Source organism: Tenrec ecaudatus, chromosome 4, assembly GCF_050624435.1.
Source record: "Tenrec ecaudatus isolate mTenEca1 chromosome 4, mTenEca1.hap1, whole genome shotgun sequence".
NCBI classification, from domain to species: Eukaryota; Metazoa; Chordata; class Mammalia; order Afrosoricida; family Tenrecidae; genus Tenrec; species Tenrec ecaudatus.
This window is the reverse complement of record NC_134533.1, coordinates 8900684-8913609: the sequence shown is the minus strand read 5'-3', so window position 1 is coordinate 8913609 and position 12926 is coordinate 8900684. Positions and strand designations below refer to the sequence as shown.

Sequence of the window (12926 nt, the reverse complement as noted above, 5' to 3'; positions counted from 1 at the left end):
CATATGTACATATTCCACCTTATCCGCAGCCGCCGCCACTGAAGGGCTTTGCCCACGCCGCTCGCCCCGGCGCGCCCCGCCTCCCCCGTTACGTAAAGCGCCCCTGGACCAACCCCTTTCGGGTCTTATTCCCTGCGCAACTGCGCGTCTCCTCTGACCCCGCCCCCGCCGGTGCGCCTCCGTGGCTCGTTAGCGGCCGGGCACAGCCTTCGTAAAGGCCCACCCACTGGCTCTGCCGGCCCCGCCCCGCCCCGTCCGCGCACGCAGGCGCTGCCCGCCCCATTCGCCTGATTAGCATAGGGTGCTGGCCCCGCCCCCTGCTTTGCATGCGCACGGCCGGCCCCGCCCCCGCTGTCAGCTGGAGGAAGCGGAGTAGGAAGCGGCCGCGATGTCCTTTTGTGTCCTACAAGCCGCCGCCGGCGCCGCCGAGTGAGGGGACGCGGCGCGGCGGGGCGGCGCGGCCGGAGGAGGCGGCGGAGGAGGGGCCACCCGCGGCCCCCGGCTCACCCCGGCGCTCCGGGCCGCTTGGCCCCCATGCCTGCCCGCCCGCCCAGCCGGAGCCCCAGGTCCGGGGGCGGAGGGGAGCGCCGCCGGGGGCGGGCGGGGCGCGGGCCATGTGCGAGCGCGGCGGGGGGCGGACGGGGGGCGGGGGCACTGGCCAGCCCCGGGTGACGGCCGCGACCTGGTCGAGAGGCAGGAAGGGTGCAGGGTTCCGGACAGGGTCCAGGGTCCGGGTCCTCGTGGGCCGGCCTGGGTGTCCGGGTCCGGCCCCGCTCAGGCTTGGGCCTCGGATCCAGACCCAGGGCAGGGTTCACGCCGCTGAAGTCCCCGGGGCGGGCTGGGCTGGAAGATGGGGGGGCTCCCTGCGGGGCAAGGGGTTTCGAGGACCACGTGGGGGCGCTCGAAGGGGCCTTGGGCCACCCACTATTGTGGGTCAAAGGTCATCGCACCAGCAGGGCAGAACTTCCTCCTGCTCTGCTCTCCCTGCTTACTTACTTCCTGATAACCTGATAGAGGCCCCCTGCGGGCACTGCAACTTTGGGCAACTTCCCGCAGGTGTGCGCGGGCTTGAGGGTGAGGGGGTGGGTGTCGGAACGGCGGGGGGGGGGCTCTATGGCAGCCAGCGTGAAGAGAGTGTGGGTGCAGGCAGTGGAGACTCACCCTCCAGGGCGGCGGGGGTTGAGCCAGCAGGGACAGGAGGGAGGTGGAGTGGCAGGTGCATGGGGCTCGAGTGCGTTTCTCCGTAGTGGAGTCTGCCCGGGTGGAGGTGTGGGGCACGGTAGGGGGTGTGTGAGAATGTGTGCCCAGCCGTCTATGCTCCAGGGTGAGTCTGTGTTTAGTCTGGGGAATGGTGTGTACACACAGTGTGAGCATCAGTGACCAATGGGGTGTGGAAAGGGTCCCGGGGGGGGGGGGGAAGGAGGGTGGGAGCAGGTGGGGACACCTGAGCGCCAGGTGAGTGAAGAGGAGTGTGTGTGTCCCCTAGTCTCTGTGCCCCAGTACTCAGACACTCAGGGGAGGATAGACTATGGGGGGCCCTGTCAAGCAGCCGAGGAAGATTGAGGGGATGCCAGCTTTGGGGTTGGAGGTAGCCTAGGTTACCTCAGAGGCTCACTCTAGCAGGGAGTTCCCCAGTGAACCTGCTGTCAGTTACTGGCTCTGGAGACTCTTGTTTCCATGGCAACAGCCAGGAGCCCTCCTCCAGGCAGCCCTTCCTTGGACTCTGTCCCCTCTCCCCTCTCGCTGAGCCTGGTAGCCTGGCCCTGGGCCCAGGGTTGGGCAACCCAGTGGCAGGGTGTCTTTCTTCCCCAACCCCCATCCTCAGGCCTCCCTGGGACATGACGGGTGTCTCCCTGCAGGTGACCAGCGCCATGTCCAGCCAGGTGGTGGGCATCGAGCCTCTCTACATCAAGGCGGAACCAGCCAGCCCCGACAGCCCCAAGGGGTCCTCGGAGACCGAGCCTGAGCCCCCAGTGGCCCTAGCCCCAGGGCCAGCTCCCACCCGATGCCTCCCAGGCCACAAGGAAGAGGAGGATGGGGAGGGGGCTGGGCCTGGCGAGCAGGGGGGTGGGAAGCTGGTGCTCAGCTCCCTCCCCAAACGCCTGTGCCTGGTCTGTGGGGACGTGGCTTCCGGCTACCACTATGGCGTGGCGTCCTGTGAGGCTTGCAAAGCCTTCTTCAAGAGGACCATCCAGGGTGAGCCCCCACTCCACTCCTGTGCCTGCTGCCGCCCTATACCCTCTGGGCCTTGGGCCACCCATGTGGTGCACTGTCAGGGTGCAGTAGCCCCCCGGATTGCTGCCAAGGGCCTGCTCGGGGTTGGCAAGCTAGAGTTCCCACGGAATCCCCTTTCTCCGAAAAGCGTGAATAAAGCCCACCAGGACGTGTCTCTGGATTGGATGCAGGCATAGAGGGCCTTGAGGATGCTGGCTAGGTCTCAGAGCCCACAGGAGTTCCGAAAACCTCCGCTTGGGTTTGGCCTCGGCCACAGCTGGCGACTCGATCCTGACCCACTCTGTTCTTAAATGTCCCAAAGCAGTACCCGCACCAGAACCAGGCAGGAAGCTGACTGCAGCATCACTTCAGCGTCTACCTTGAATAAGGTTATAAGGCAATTCCTGCTCTCAGGCCTCCCTCCCGGCCATCCCCGCACCCCCCAATTTCTTCCACCGTCAAAAAAGACTGGTGGGAATAGGAAGCTGCTTCTTGGGAACGGGTCTGTGTTTGACCTTTTACTTCCATGAGTGACCTCAGCTTCCACAGGAACCGTTGTCAGCTATCAGCCCTGTTGCCGCTGTATTTTGCAGACCCAGAGAGATTTTTTTTTTTCTGGGGCAAAATGGCTTTGTTCAGGTCGTACCCCGGGAGGCAAAGGTGGACGCAGGGTCTGGCCGGTGGTTGATTGAGGTCCAGACCCCAGCAGGCTGCAGCCTCAGCTTATTACTAATAACTGACCTTCGGACCGACACTTAATGACTGGACTGTGACCTTCCAGCAAGTTTTGACTTGGCTAAAGCCCTCTGTGCGTCCTCTGAAGACCAGAAGCTGACTTATCTCGGTCCAGGTGTTTCCTCCTCGGCCAGTGACCCCTTGCTCTCTGTGCATTCTGGGGGCCAGGGCTTCTCAAAGCCCAGCTCTGGGTAGCAGGGAGTGTGGAGGGGGTCCCCATACACTAAGCATCGCCCCGCCCCCAGGTTCCCGCAGCCCACCCGTGTAATGTGACGATTATGGGGTTAGGCTGGAACTTGCCCAAGGTCACATAGGTGGCAGCCTCCAGAGGGCCGCCCCCACTTCACAAACCTGTGCTCTGCTGCCCTGGCCACTGTCCCAGGGACACAGCTGGGGACCCAGGAGTGCTTTGTCCTGTAGCATGGAGATGAGATGGGAAACAATGAATTGTACAAAGGATTCTCTTGCAGCCGGAGGGAGAGGTACAGGTGTGTACCCATGTGCCTGGCTGCGTCCAGGCCTTCTTAGGGGCTTCTTTGAAAAAAGGTCTTGAGCTGAGTGTGGAAGCCCCCATGGGGTGTAAAAGAGTGTCTTGTGGATTTTGTCATTGGCTCCCTGTGACCACCCACTGTGGCTGGGAGGGCCACCAGTAATCAGGAGTGCCTCCGATGGGCCAGGGGACACTGGAGACCTGAAGTCCTACTCCAGCCCTTTGGAGGGCTGCATGCTGCTCTGATACTGAACAAGTTTCCGCAGTGCTTGCAGACGGACGGGCTAGGAAGAAAGGCTTGGCGGTCTCCTTCCCCACAACCCGCCCATTAAAACCCGCTGGGTCTCAATGGTCCAGTCTGTAACTAGTCAGGGGAGTGGTCCCGCTGTTTCTGCTGAGCATGGGGCTTACCCTGAGTCCAGCCCTGGCTTTGACAGCAGCCCACCACAGTGGCAACTATGGCCAGCCAGGCCTTGTCCCTAGCAGCAGGCACAACCTTGGTCCTCTCTCGACACGGACCCTAAAGTCGAGAGATAGGTAATAAAGAAGTAAGCCCAGGTGCCTAGTCCAGGGTGCTGAGAGCAGAAGTGAAGACAGTCAGGCTAGGTAGAGGACAGCAAGGATCCTCCGAAGGGGTCTGCCATTCTTACAGGGTGACCAGGGGAGCCTCCCTAGGGGACAGCTGAAAAGACCTGAGGGACACAAGGAGCAAGTGGTCAGCAGGAGCTGAAGGCAGAGGGACAAGCCTGCCCCGAGGCAGGGTCTCTGTGAGATAAAGTCAGAAAGGTGCCCAGGGCAGGGAGCCATTAGTGGCCAGCACAGGGTCTGACATGGGTTGGAAAGGCCCCCTTGGGCTGATGCCTTGAGCCCCATTAAGGTGGTAAGGGGATAGTGCCTGGACACATGAGGTGGTGGTGCCCACCAGGACCTATGGCTGGCTCGGCCTCAGGTTGTAAGAGGCCTGGAGGCTGCCACGGCCTCCATTTCTGGTTTGAGCAACCTGAAAGGTGGAGGGACTGGCCTTGGGGAAGGACCAGGAGTCCTACTTGGGACATGTTGGCTTAGAGATTCTTCCTAGGCGTACCTAATATTGCAGAGGCAGTTGGATTGGATCTAGAATTCAGGACAGGTCTAGGGTCATTCTCCTTCACGGTGACTTAGAGGACAGCGGGAGAGCTGTCTTTGTTGGTTCCAAGACTGCCTACCTGATGTTGGAAGCCTCATCTTGCTCTGAAGAGCCTCTGGTAGTTTCAAACTGCTGGCTTTGGTTAACAATTGAACGCATAACCCTCGGTGCCGCCAGGGCTCCTTTGGCCCAGGCGAGAGAGAAGAGAGAGAGAGGTGGGAGAGCCCACGACTTTTCCATCAGCATGGGGGAGGAATAGAGATGAGGTCCAGGGACAGAGCCCTGGGGTCCTGGGCTGGAAGCCACTCAGGAAGTGCACGGAGGCCGCAAAGGGGGAGGACCAGGCGAGTAGAGTGTTTGTTCTAGAAGCAGAGGAACCTGTGGAAGGTCTTCCAGGAGTCAGAAGTGATCGGTGGCAGTAGGTCGTCTGCTGGGCCAAGATGAGGGGGTGATTTGGACTAACACGGAGGTGGGCACAGGGCCCTGGATAACAGATGGGGCCAAGTGGCCCAGAGCCACAGCTCGGGGCAGAGGTGCAGAGGCCCCCAGCCCAGCAGGCTCCGCACCCTGACACAGCTCCCGCTCTCCCTTTCCTCCCCACGTCCCCAGACCTTCGCTTGCCCGGGGCCGGTCAGGGGTCTCCTGTCCTCTGGGCCCGGGGAGGCTGCCACTGGAGCACTGCCTCTTCCTGGCAGGGAGCATCGAGTACAGCTGTCCGGCTTCCAACGAGTGCGAGATTACCAAGAGGAGACGCAAGGCTTGCCAGGCCTGCCGCTTCACCAAGTGCCTGCGGGTGGGCATGCTCAAGGAGGGTGAGCACCTGCGGGGGGTGGGGGGGGTGTTCCTGGGAAGCAGGAGGGAGCTGGCCAGGCCGGTATTTGTAGGGCAGCCCTGCCGACACGGTCCTTTCCTATGATTTCAAGGTGTTCGTCTGGACCGTGTCCGGGGTGGACGACAGAAATACAAGCGGCGGCCAGAGGTGGACCCGCTGCCTTTCTCGGGCCCCTTTCCCACTGGTCCCCTGGCAGTTGCTGGGGGCCCCCGGAAGACCGGTAAGAGCTCCTGGGCCGCCTGGAGCAGAAGGCTGGGGTGCCAGAGGCCCTCGGTTCCCTAAGAACTTGGGTATGAAAATACGGTTCTTGGCTGATGCTGGGGACTGGACCAGTGTCCTGACAACACTGGGAGCTCGGCCGGTCAGTGATGACCAGGGAAGCCCACAGGGCGATGGGTAACCCCCCGGGGCCAGTGAGGCCTGGTGAATTCGAGGGTTGAGTCAGCCTACTGGCCCCGCAGCTCCTGTGAACGCCCTGGTTTCTCACTTGCTGGTGGTTGAACCAGAGAAGCTCTATGCCATGCCAGACCCGGCGGGGCCTGATGGACACCTGCCGGCCGTGGCCACCCTCTGTGACCTCTTCGACCGAGAGATCGTGGTCACTATCAGCTGGGCCAAGAGCATCCCAGGTAAAGAGGCTGGCAGTCAGGGCACTCTGGGTCGGCCGGGCCATGCCTGGCGCTGTACCCATGCTCAGCGAGCTGGCCCTCCCCCCCTTCAGGCTTCTCGTCGCTGTCACTGTCCGACCAGATGTCCGTGCTGCAGAGTGTGTGGATGGAGGTGCTTGTGTTGGGGGTGGCCCAGCGCTCGCTGCCCCTGCAGGATGAGCTAGCCTTCGCCGAGGACCTGGTCCTGGATGAAGAGGGGGCACGGGCAGCTGGCTTGGGGGAGCTGGGGGCTGCCCTGCTGCAGCTGGTGCGGCGGCTACAGGCTCTGCGGCTTGAGCGTGAGGAGTACGTCCTGCTGAAGGCCCTGGCCCTGGCCAACTCAGGTGAGTTGGACCCGGTGCTGGTGGGACTCTACTTAGAAGTGGACGAGTCCCTTTTGTAGAACGAGAAAACTCAGGGGAGACTTGAAGGTCACGCAGCAAGCCAAGGGCAGGGCCAGAACTACATACATGCACAGGCGTTTTGAGCCCTAGAGCTGTGTTCACGGGGAAAGGTGGTGGGGAGGACAAGAGCTGGGGGTGGGGTGGTGGTGGTGGCCTGTGTGTTGGGTCCTGGCTCAGACAGGAGTCACCCTGGAGTAGAAGGCTCAGCCCTTTCTGGAGACGGTGCCGGGCAACCTTTCTCCCTGCCACCTGCAGACTCTGTGCACATCGAGGACGCCGAGGCTGTGGAGCAGCTGCGGGAGGCTCTGCACGAGGCCCTGCTGGAGTATGAGGCCGGCCGGGCGGGCCCTGGAGGTGGCGCTGAGCGGCGACGGGCGGGCAGGCTGCTGCTCACACTCCCGCTCCTGCGCCAGACAGCGGGCAAGGTGCTGGCCCACTTCTACGGGGTGAAGCTGGAGGGCAAGGTGCCCATGCACAAGCTCTTCTTGGAGATGCTCGAGGCCATGATGGACTGAGGCAGGGGGTGGGCACAGGTGGGGTGCTGGCAGGACCCGCCAGCAAGGGTCAGCCCCACAGTGGGGAGGGGGGGCAGTGCTGGGGTCTGGGCAATGCCGCAGCCTGCTGGCAGGGCCAGGGCAGTGCCATCTGCCCCCCGGGAGCATGCCCTGCGCCCTCCCCTCCCTGGGGATTGTCAGGAGTTGGGAAGGTGCATGCCCAGGCTCTGGGCACAGTGCTGCCCCTTGCAAGCCATAATGTGCCCCTAGAGCATAGGGGGCTTTGCGGAAGCCATAGGGGGCTGCAGGGGGTGCGTGGGTGAGGGTGGGCAGAAGCCTGATCCTCAGGCAGGGAAGCGGGAGGCTGGAGTCTCCCATTGGGTGATGCTTTTGCTGCTGCTTAATCCAACCCCCCCCCTCTTCGGAGTAGAGGGGGACTTGGAGAGCAAAGGCCCTGCCCCCTTCGCTCCTCTCATTTGCAGTGGGCATTAGTGCCCCCCTCCCCCATGAAGCAATAACTCCGAGCAGGCTCCTACCCTTGGGCCCCTGGGGTGGCCAGAGCCCCCTACCAGCCCCACCCGGCCTCCATGGGGTGGTGGGGAGGGCACTGCCTCTATGCCCTGCAAAGCAATAACACTATATTTATTTTTGGGTTTGGCCAGGGAGGCACAGGGACTTAGGCAAGCCGGGGCCCAGAGCCTTTGGCTGTACAGAGACTCTATTTTAATGTATATTTGCTGCAAAAGAGAAACCGCTTTTGGTTTTGAACCTTTAATGAGAAAAATATATATATACTATCAAGCTCAAGGGCAATCTTGTGTTGCGTGTGTCACTGGGTCGAGGGTCGTGGATGCAAACGACAGGCAGGCAGCCAACATACAAGGGACACAACAGAAATACAAGGTCACAGAATGGAATCGGTGCCCGGCTGGCTTAAGTCTCCGTTTCCTCGTCGTTCAACAGCATGTTGGGGATCCCGCGGCTGATGGGGAAGAGCCTGCCGGACGCCGGGCACTGCAGGGTGCCTTCCAACACGTCCACCTGTGGGGAGGGCAGAGCTGAGCAATGGCGGCCTGGGGCCGGGGAAACAAGGGACGCCCCTCCCGGTCTCACCTCCAGGAGCACGTGGTGCATCTTCCTCAGAAATTCTTCATCCCGCTCGTATCCCTCCGCCGGCGCGCTGGGGACCTCGGTCAGATGCAACTGCGGGGAGGAAGCCGGAATCATCTCTGAGCCTTCCAGACTCACCCCCTCGGGCCGGGGCTCGGTCCCCGGGAGAGCGGGGAGACCCCCGCAGGGTGTACGGGTGGGGAGCCGGTGCTCACGGTTTCGGCCGCCTCCAGGAGCGCCGACCACTCCACCTTGGGGATCATCCGCGCCACGAAGTCGGGATTGAACTCCACGGGGTTGACGCGGACCTCGGAAGCCTGTGGGGCGGGGCGGGAGTTAAGGAGGGGCGGGATGCCGACCCTCCACCCCGCCAGGGCTGGGGCTCAGGGCGCCCCGGCGGGTACCTGCAGCCGCAGCGGGAAGCCGCGGGGCCCCACGCCCCGCACGTGGGAGCTCAGCAGGTTGTGGGTGAGCAGCTTCATGTTGCTAGTATGCACGCCAGCTGACCGGACCCGGAAGGAGGCGGTTCTGGTGATGGCGTCACTTCCGGGGCGGAGCCACATTCGCTCCCAGGTATGGCCGTTGGACCGGAAGTGGCGAACTCGTTGGCAGCGCTCCTGCTCGCTCGAGCAGAGGGCCCTGGAAAACCTGAACGCATCACGCGCCGACACCGGAAGCGGCCCGGCGCAGGTGGTTGGTGCCGGGCCCAGCTTCCTCCAGCTCCCAGGGTGCAAGTCACATGAGGGGGCTGCAATGCGGGGGAGCGCCGTGCGCTCTCCTCCCGCACAGGCGCCTGGCTAGTCGCTGACGCTCTCGCCCCTCGGTGAATGGCGGGAATGTAGGCCCGTGGGTCGTCGAGGCCCGGCCCAGCGCTGCGGGACCCTCGTATGCAAATAGGCTGCGGCACGGCCCAGAGCCCCGCCCCGTAGTCCAGTCAGGGCCCGCCCATATGCAAATACGCTGGGTCTGCATTCCGCAGGCGTGCGGCGGTCTGGGGGCGGGGCGAGCCGAGGCCCCGCCTCCCGTCGCGTCGGCGGCCCGCCCCGCCCCCCGCGGGGCCGGCGGGTAACGAGCGGCGGTGGCGGCCGCAGGGCCGGGCATGGGGCTGGCGGGGTTGCGGGGCGTAGGCCGGTGGGCGGGAGTGTTGTCTAGTGGATCGACTGCCCTCGAGCCTGCGGCAGTGAGAGCGGGACGGCGAGCGGAAGGAGGAGGACGAAGGTGGACGTGTGACGGCGCCCGCCGATTCCACCGAGCTGCAGCAGCCATGGCCCCGATCAAGGTGAACGCGGCCTCGGCCGCGCCCGACCCTCTCCCCACGGCCCGTTCTACACCCCCCCCCGCCCCGTGGTCTGGGGGTGTCGCCCGCTCTCCTGCCCCTTGGAGCCCGCCCGCCTCCCGAGAGACCCCTTGCGCCATTGACTCTTCATTCTTTCTGCTAGACCCCGCTGTCCGCCCGCACCCTGTTCTCTGCGTATTTGGGGGCTTGGGGCCCCAATCTCCTTCCCCGCGTCTAGAGCCAGCTCCACGATCCGCCTAGAATGCACATTCTAGAAGCATCTTTCTTGGAACGCCCAGCCTCCCCATCCTCCGCTCCTTCCCCACCGAATCCTCCCCCGCGCTGTTAGCTCGCAGAGCATCGCCCTTCATCCCACCCAGGATGGAGTAGAACTGCCCCATGAGGGTTACCAAGACTGTCAACCCCAACGGGAGCAGAATCCTAATCCCCGACCCCACCCCCACCCCTGCTCCCGCGCAGCTACTGGCAGGTTGGGACCCCAGACCTTCTGGTTTGCAGCTGCCTATTTTGGGCGCCGCCCCACCAGGGTGCCCTGTGGCTCTTCCACGGGCATTTTGCCTTGCGCATTCTGTGATCCCCCCCCCCTCCTGCTCAGGCTCTTTTCCCGGTTCCTGCCCAGCCACCCCTCCTTTAGGTTCGCACCACCCCTACCTCGTTTCTCGCCCCCCGCCCTCCCCAGACCCCCACCTCCTGAGACCCCTCTGCCTCTACTTTATCCCGCTCCCAACCTCTGGCCTCCTTCAAGAGCTCCTCTATGTCCTTGCCTCCCTGCCTTCCCATAGACCCTGCAGGATTCCTTCCTGCATCCTCCCGACTTCTTCTGCCACCCGTCCCTTTTCTTGGGGTGGGTAGGGGGCTAAAATCCGCTCCCATCAGGCTCCTGCCCCTCCTCCTGCTGCCCACTGAGCCCACTCCTTTCCCAGAAGCCACAGCTCATTTATGCAACCCTTGCAACACCTGGGAGGCCTTTCCCTCTGGTGTTGCCAGCAAAAAGGGCAGGCAGCCCAGGGCCTGGAGGATGTGGGGTAACAAGGAGAGTGGGGGGAAGGGAGAAGGCAACTGGGAGGGACCTCTGGACAGGACTAGCCTTTCTGGCCACCAGGCCCTGCTTCCCTGCCTCCCGGGGCTTTGGGCTCCCAGCCCTCACCTCCCAGCCCTCCCCTCTAGGTGGGCGATGCCCTTCCTGCGGTGATGGTGCTTGAAGAGAAGCCTGGGAACAAGGTGAGCCTGGCCGAGCTGTACAAGGGCAAGAAGGGTGTCCTCTTCGGAGTTCCTGGAGCCTTCACCCCTGGCTGTTCCAAGGTGAGGCCCTGTGGGACAGGGCGAGGTTTTGATTGCTTAGTTCCCCTGGTCCTTGTAAAGCCCCCAAGGCAGCTTGCAACCAAAGTATGTAGATTATACAGCAGTTAAGATTGCCCTTGTCAGTGAAGATAAGCAGTCAGAAAGCCTGTGTAGAGGCTACCAAAGTAACTACTTGGGCCCTAAATCAAAAAACCCATAATTCTCAAGGAGCTAGAGCAGGTGCAGTCTCCCTCCGCCCCCATCCCCCACAGCTGATCCCTTGTTCTCCTTCCCCAGACTCACCTTCCAGGGTTTGTGGAGCAGGCTGGGGCTCTGAAGGCAAAGGGAGCCCAGGTGGTGGCTTGTCTGACCGTCAACGATGTCTTTGTGACCAGCGAATGGGGGAAAGCCCACCATGCAGAAGGCAAGGTGAGATGTCGGTCCTGCTAGGAACAGGGGCCATGTGGGTGGGCTCCCTGGCGATCCTTTCTGTCTCTTTATCCCACCAGGTTCGGCTCCTGGCAGACCCCACTGGGGCCTTTGGGAAGGTAAGTGGCCCCTACGGTGGGAGTGGGGACTTAGAGGGACAGGGCTGGGGGCCTAGGAGTTTCTGACACTTTTCTCCGCCCAGGAAACAGATCTGCTCTTAGATGACTCCTTGGTGCCACTCTTTGGGAACCGAAGGCTCAAGAGGTACAAGAGAGAAGGTCTTGGGTAGGGCTCCTCCTGGTCCAGGCCCAGACTGACTGGCTGGCCCTCTACCCCTTTCCGGTAGGTTCTCCATGGTGATCGAGGACGGCGTAGTGAAGGCCCTGAATGTGGAGCCAGATGGCACAGGCCTCACCTGTAGTCTGGCCCCCAATATCCTCTCGCAGCTCTGAGGCCCTGGGCCCAGACGCACTCCACACTCCCACTACCCTTTCCTTGTCTCACCTGCCCAGCCCTGGGCAGCAGGCCTGGCTGCCCCTGAGCCAGGCCACCCAATTGGAACCTTGGCCAAATTTCTGCAATAAAACACATCTGATTCACGGTGGGCTCCTGGTTTCTGAATTGCTGCTTCATGGGGGCCAGTCCTCATGACCCAGATGGACGAAGATCCTGACCTGAGACATGTGCGGACAGTGGGTAGGTGGGAGGCTTCCTGCAGGCGGTGTTAGGGAGGACTCCTCTGGAAGCCGAGGACCAGCTGTGGGCTGGAAGTGCAAAGGAAGCTGCTGGGTGCAGAGAAGGAGCCCCTAGCACCTTGGGACGTGAGTGGCAGGAAGGATGCCCATGGTGGAGGCAGGGCCAGTTCAGTCCAGACAGGCTCCATGCAAGAGGAGGCTGTGAAGGCGAGCTGGGAGGGGAGGGGCCACCAAGAAGGTGGCTGGGGGCCCTGGGCGTGTGTTGTAGGAATCATGCTAGACTCTGGTCCTGGCTAGGCCAACAACAGGGTCAACGGGGCAGGCAGATCAGCACGCTGACCCTTGTGCCAATGCTTTGGGGTTGTGGGGTGGACGACTCCTCACTGGTGTGAACTGGTCTGTCCTCTTGTGTGGAGAAGTCAAGCGAACAGGCTGCGTTGCAGATGGAGCCTGGATTTGAGCCTCACTGGCCTGGAGTGCCACAGGCCCTTCTTGCCTGGGCCAGGGGTCTCCCCTCAGCCTCCAGAGCTGCCTGGGGCTGGCTGAGGTCCCTGAGGCAGAGGAGAAGGTCATGGGAAGGCCTTCTGGAATGGACTAAGGGTGGGGATGGATGCTGGAGAGTGGGACAGCCCAAAGCCTCTGGGGCAGAGTGGGTAGGGCCCAGATCCCGGATAAGGAGCCCTGAGGTCAGGGACTGGGAAGCAGCTGGCCTCTCATCCTGTGGGCTTCCAGCTGAACAGAGGGGCCACCGGCCCGAGAGACCTGTGGGGTACTGGGAGGGCCATGAGGTGGGTCCTGAAGGGGCTGGGTGATTGGGGTCCTGTCCTTGGGAATGGGGTCATCTGGGAGAAGACTAGAGCACCTTCCCACAACCACCCACCTGTGTCCTGCGGGGTCCTGGGCCCGGGCAGGAAGGGCAGGGGATGATGTCCCTCCAGCTTGGAGAGCTTGTCTAGCAGTCAACCCCCTCAACAGCCCTGAAGTTGGGAAAGGTGGTCCCCTTCCTCACGCAAAGGAGGAAACATCCCCTAAGACCCTCTGGGCACACACACATACACACACACAGAGCCTGGAGGGTCCCCTGCATCCAGACCAGTCACCATCTGTCAACTTTCCTGTGCTCCTGGGCTTTCATCCGAGGCCGCACTCTGGGGCCACGTCACCACTGGCCA

At 62.7% G+C, this 12926-nt stretch overlaps 3 protein-coding genes across 4 annotated transcripts; 2 read left to right on the top strand and 1 right to left on the bottom strand.

Moving 5' to 3' along the window:
* The first annotated feature begins 346 nt into the window (after positions 1 to 346).
* Positions 347 to 7749, top strand: ESRRA (estrogen related receptor alpha). 2 transcript variants are annotated; one of them, XM_075545519.1, is made up of 7 exons: positions 347 to 566; positions 1860 to 2196; positions 5261 to 5377; positions 5489 to 5617; positions 5859 to 6026; positions 6119 to 6388; positions 6704 to 7749. In XM_075545519.1, the coding sequence occupies exons 2-7, from the start codon at positions 1872 to 1874 to the stop codon at positions 6961 to 6963; spliced, it is 1269 nt and encodes a 422-aa protein (XP_075401634.1). In that variant the 5' UTR covers positions 347 to 566; positions 1860 to 1871; the 3' UTR covers positions 6964 to 7749. The 2 variants fall into 2 exon arrangements, with proteins under 2 accessions (XP_075401634.1, XP_075401633.1); XM_075545518.1 differs by lacking the exon at positions 347 to 566 and having other exon boundaries at positions 1839 to 2196.
* On the bottom strand, positions 7698 to 8918 carry TRMT112 (tRNA methyltransferase activator subunit 11-2). Its single transcript, XM_075545521.1, has 4 exons — positions 8457 to 8918; positions 8268 to 8369; positions 8056 to 8145; positions 7698 to 7983 (listed from the first exon to the last, which is right to left on the bottom strand). The coding sequence occupies exons 1-4, from the start codon at positions 8613 to 8615 to the stop codon at positions 7876 to 7878; spliced, it is 459 nt and encodes a 152-aa protein (XP_075401636.1). The 5' UTR covers positions 8616 to 8918; the 3' UTR covers positions 7698 to 7875.
* Positions 8919 to 9094: 176 nt separating this feature from the next.
* Positions 9095 to 11659, top strand: PRDX5 (peroxiredoxin 5). Its single transcript, XM_075545520.1, has 6 exons — positions 9095 to 9331; positions 10517 to 10651; positions 10928 to 11059; positions 11140 to 11178; positions 11262 to 11323; positions 11406 to 11659. Exons 1-6 carry the CDS (start codon positions 9152 to 9154, stop codon positions 11509 to 11511), a joined length of 654 nt encoding a protein of 217 aa, XP_075401635.1. The 5' UTR covers positions 9095 to 9151; the 3' UTR covers positions 11512 to 11659.
* The last annotated feature ends 1267 nt before the right edge of the window (positions 11660 to 12926 follow it).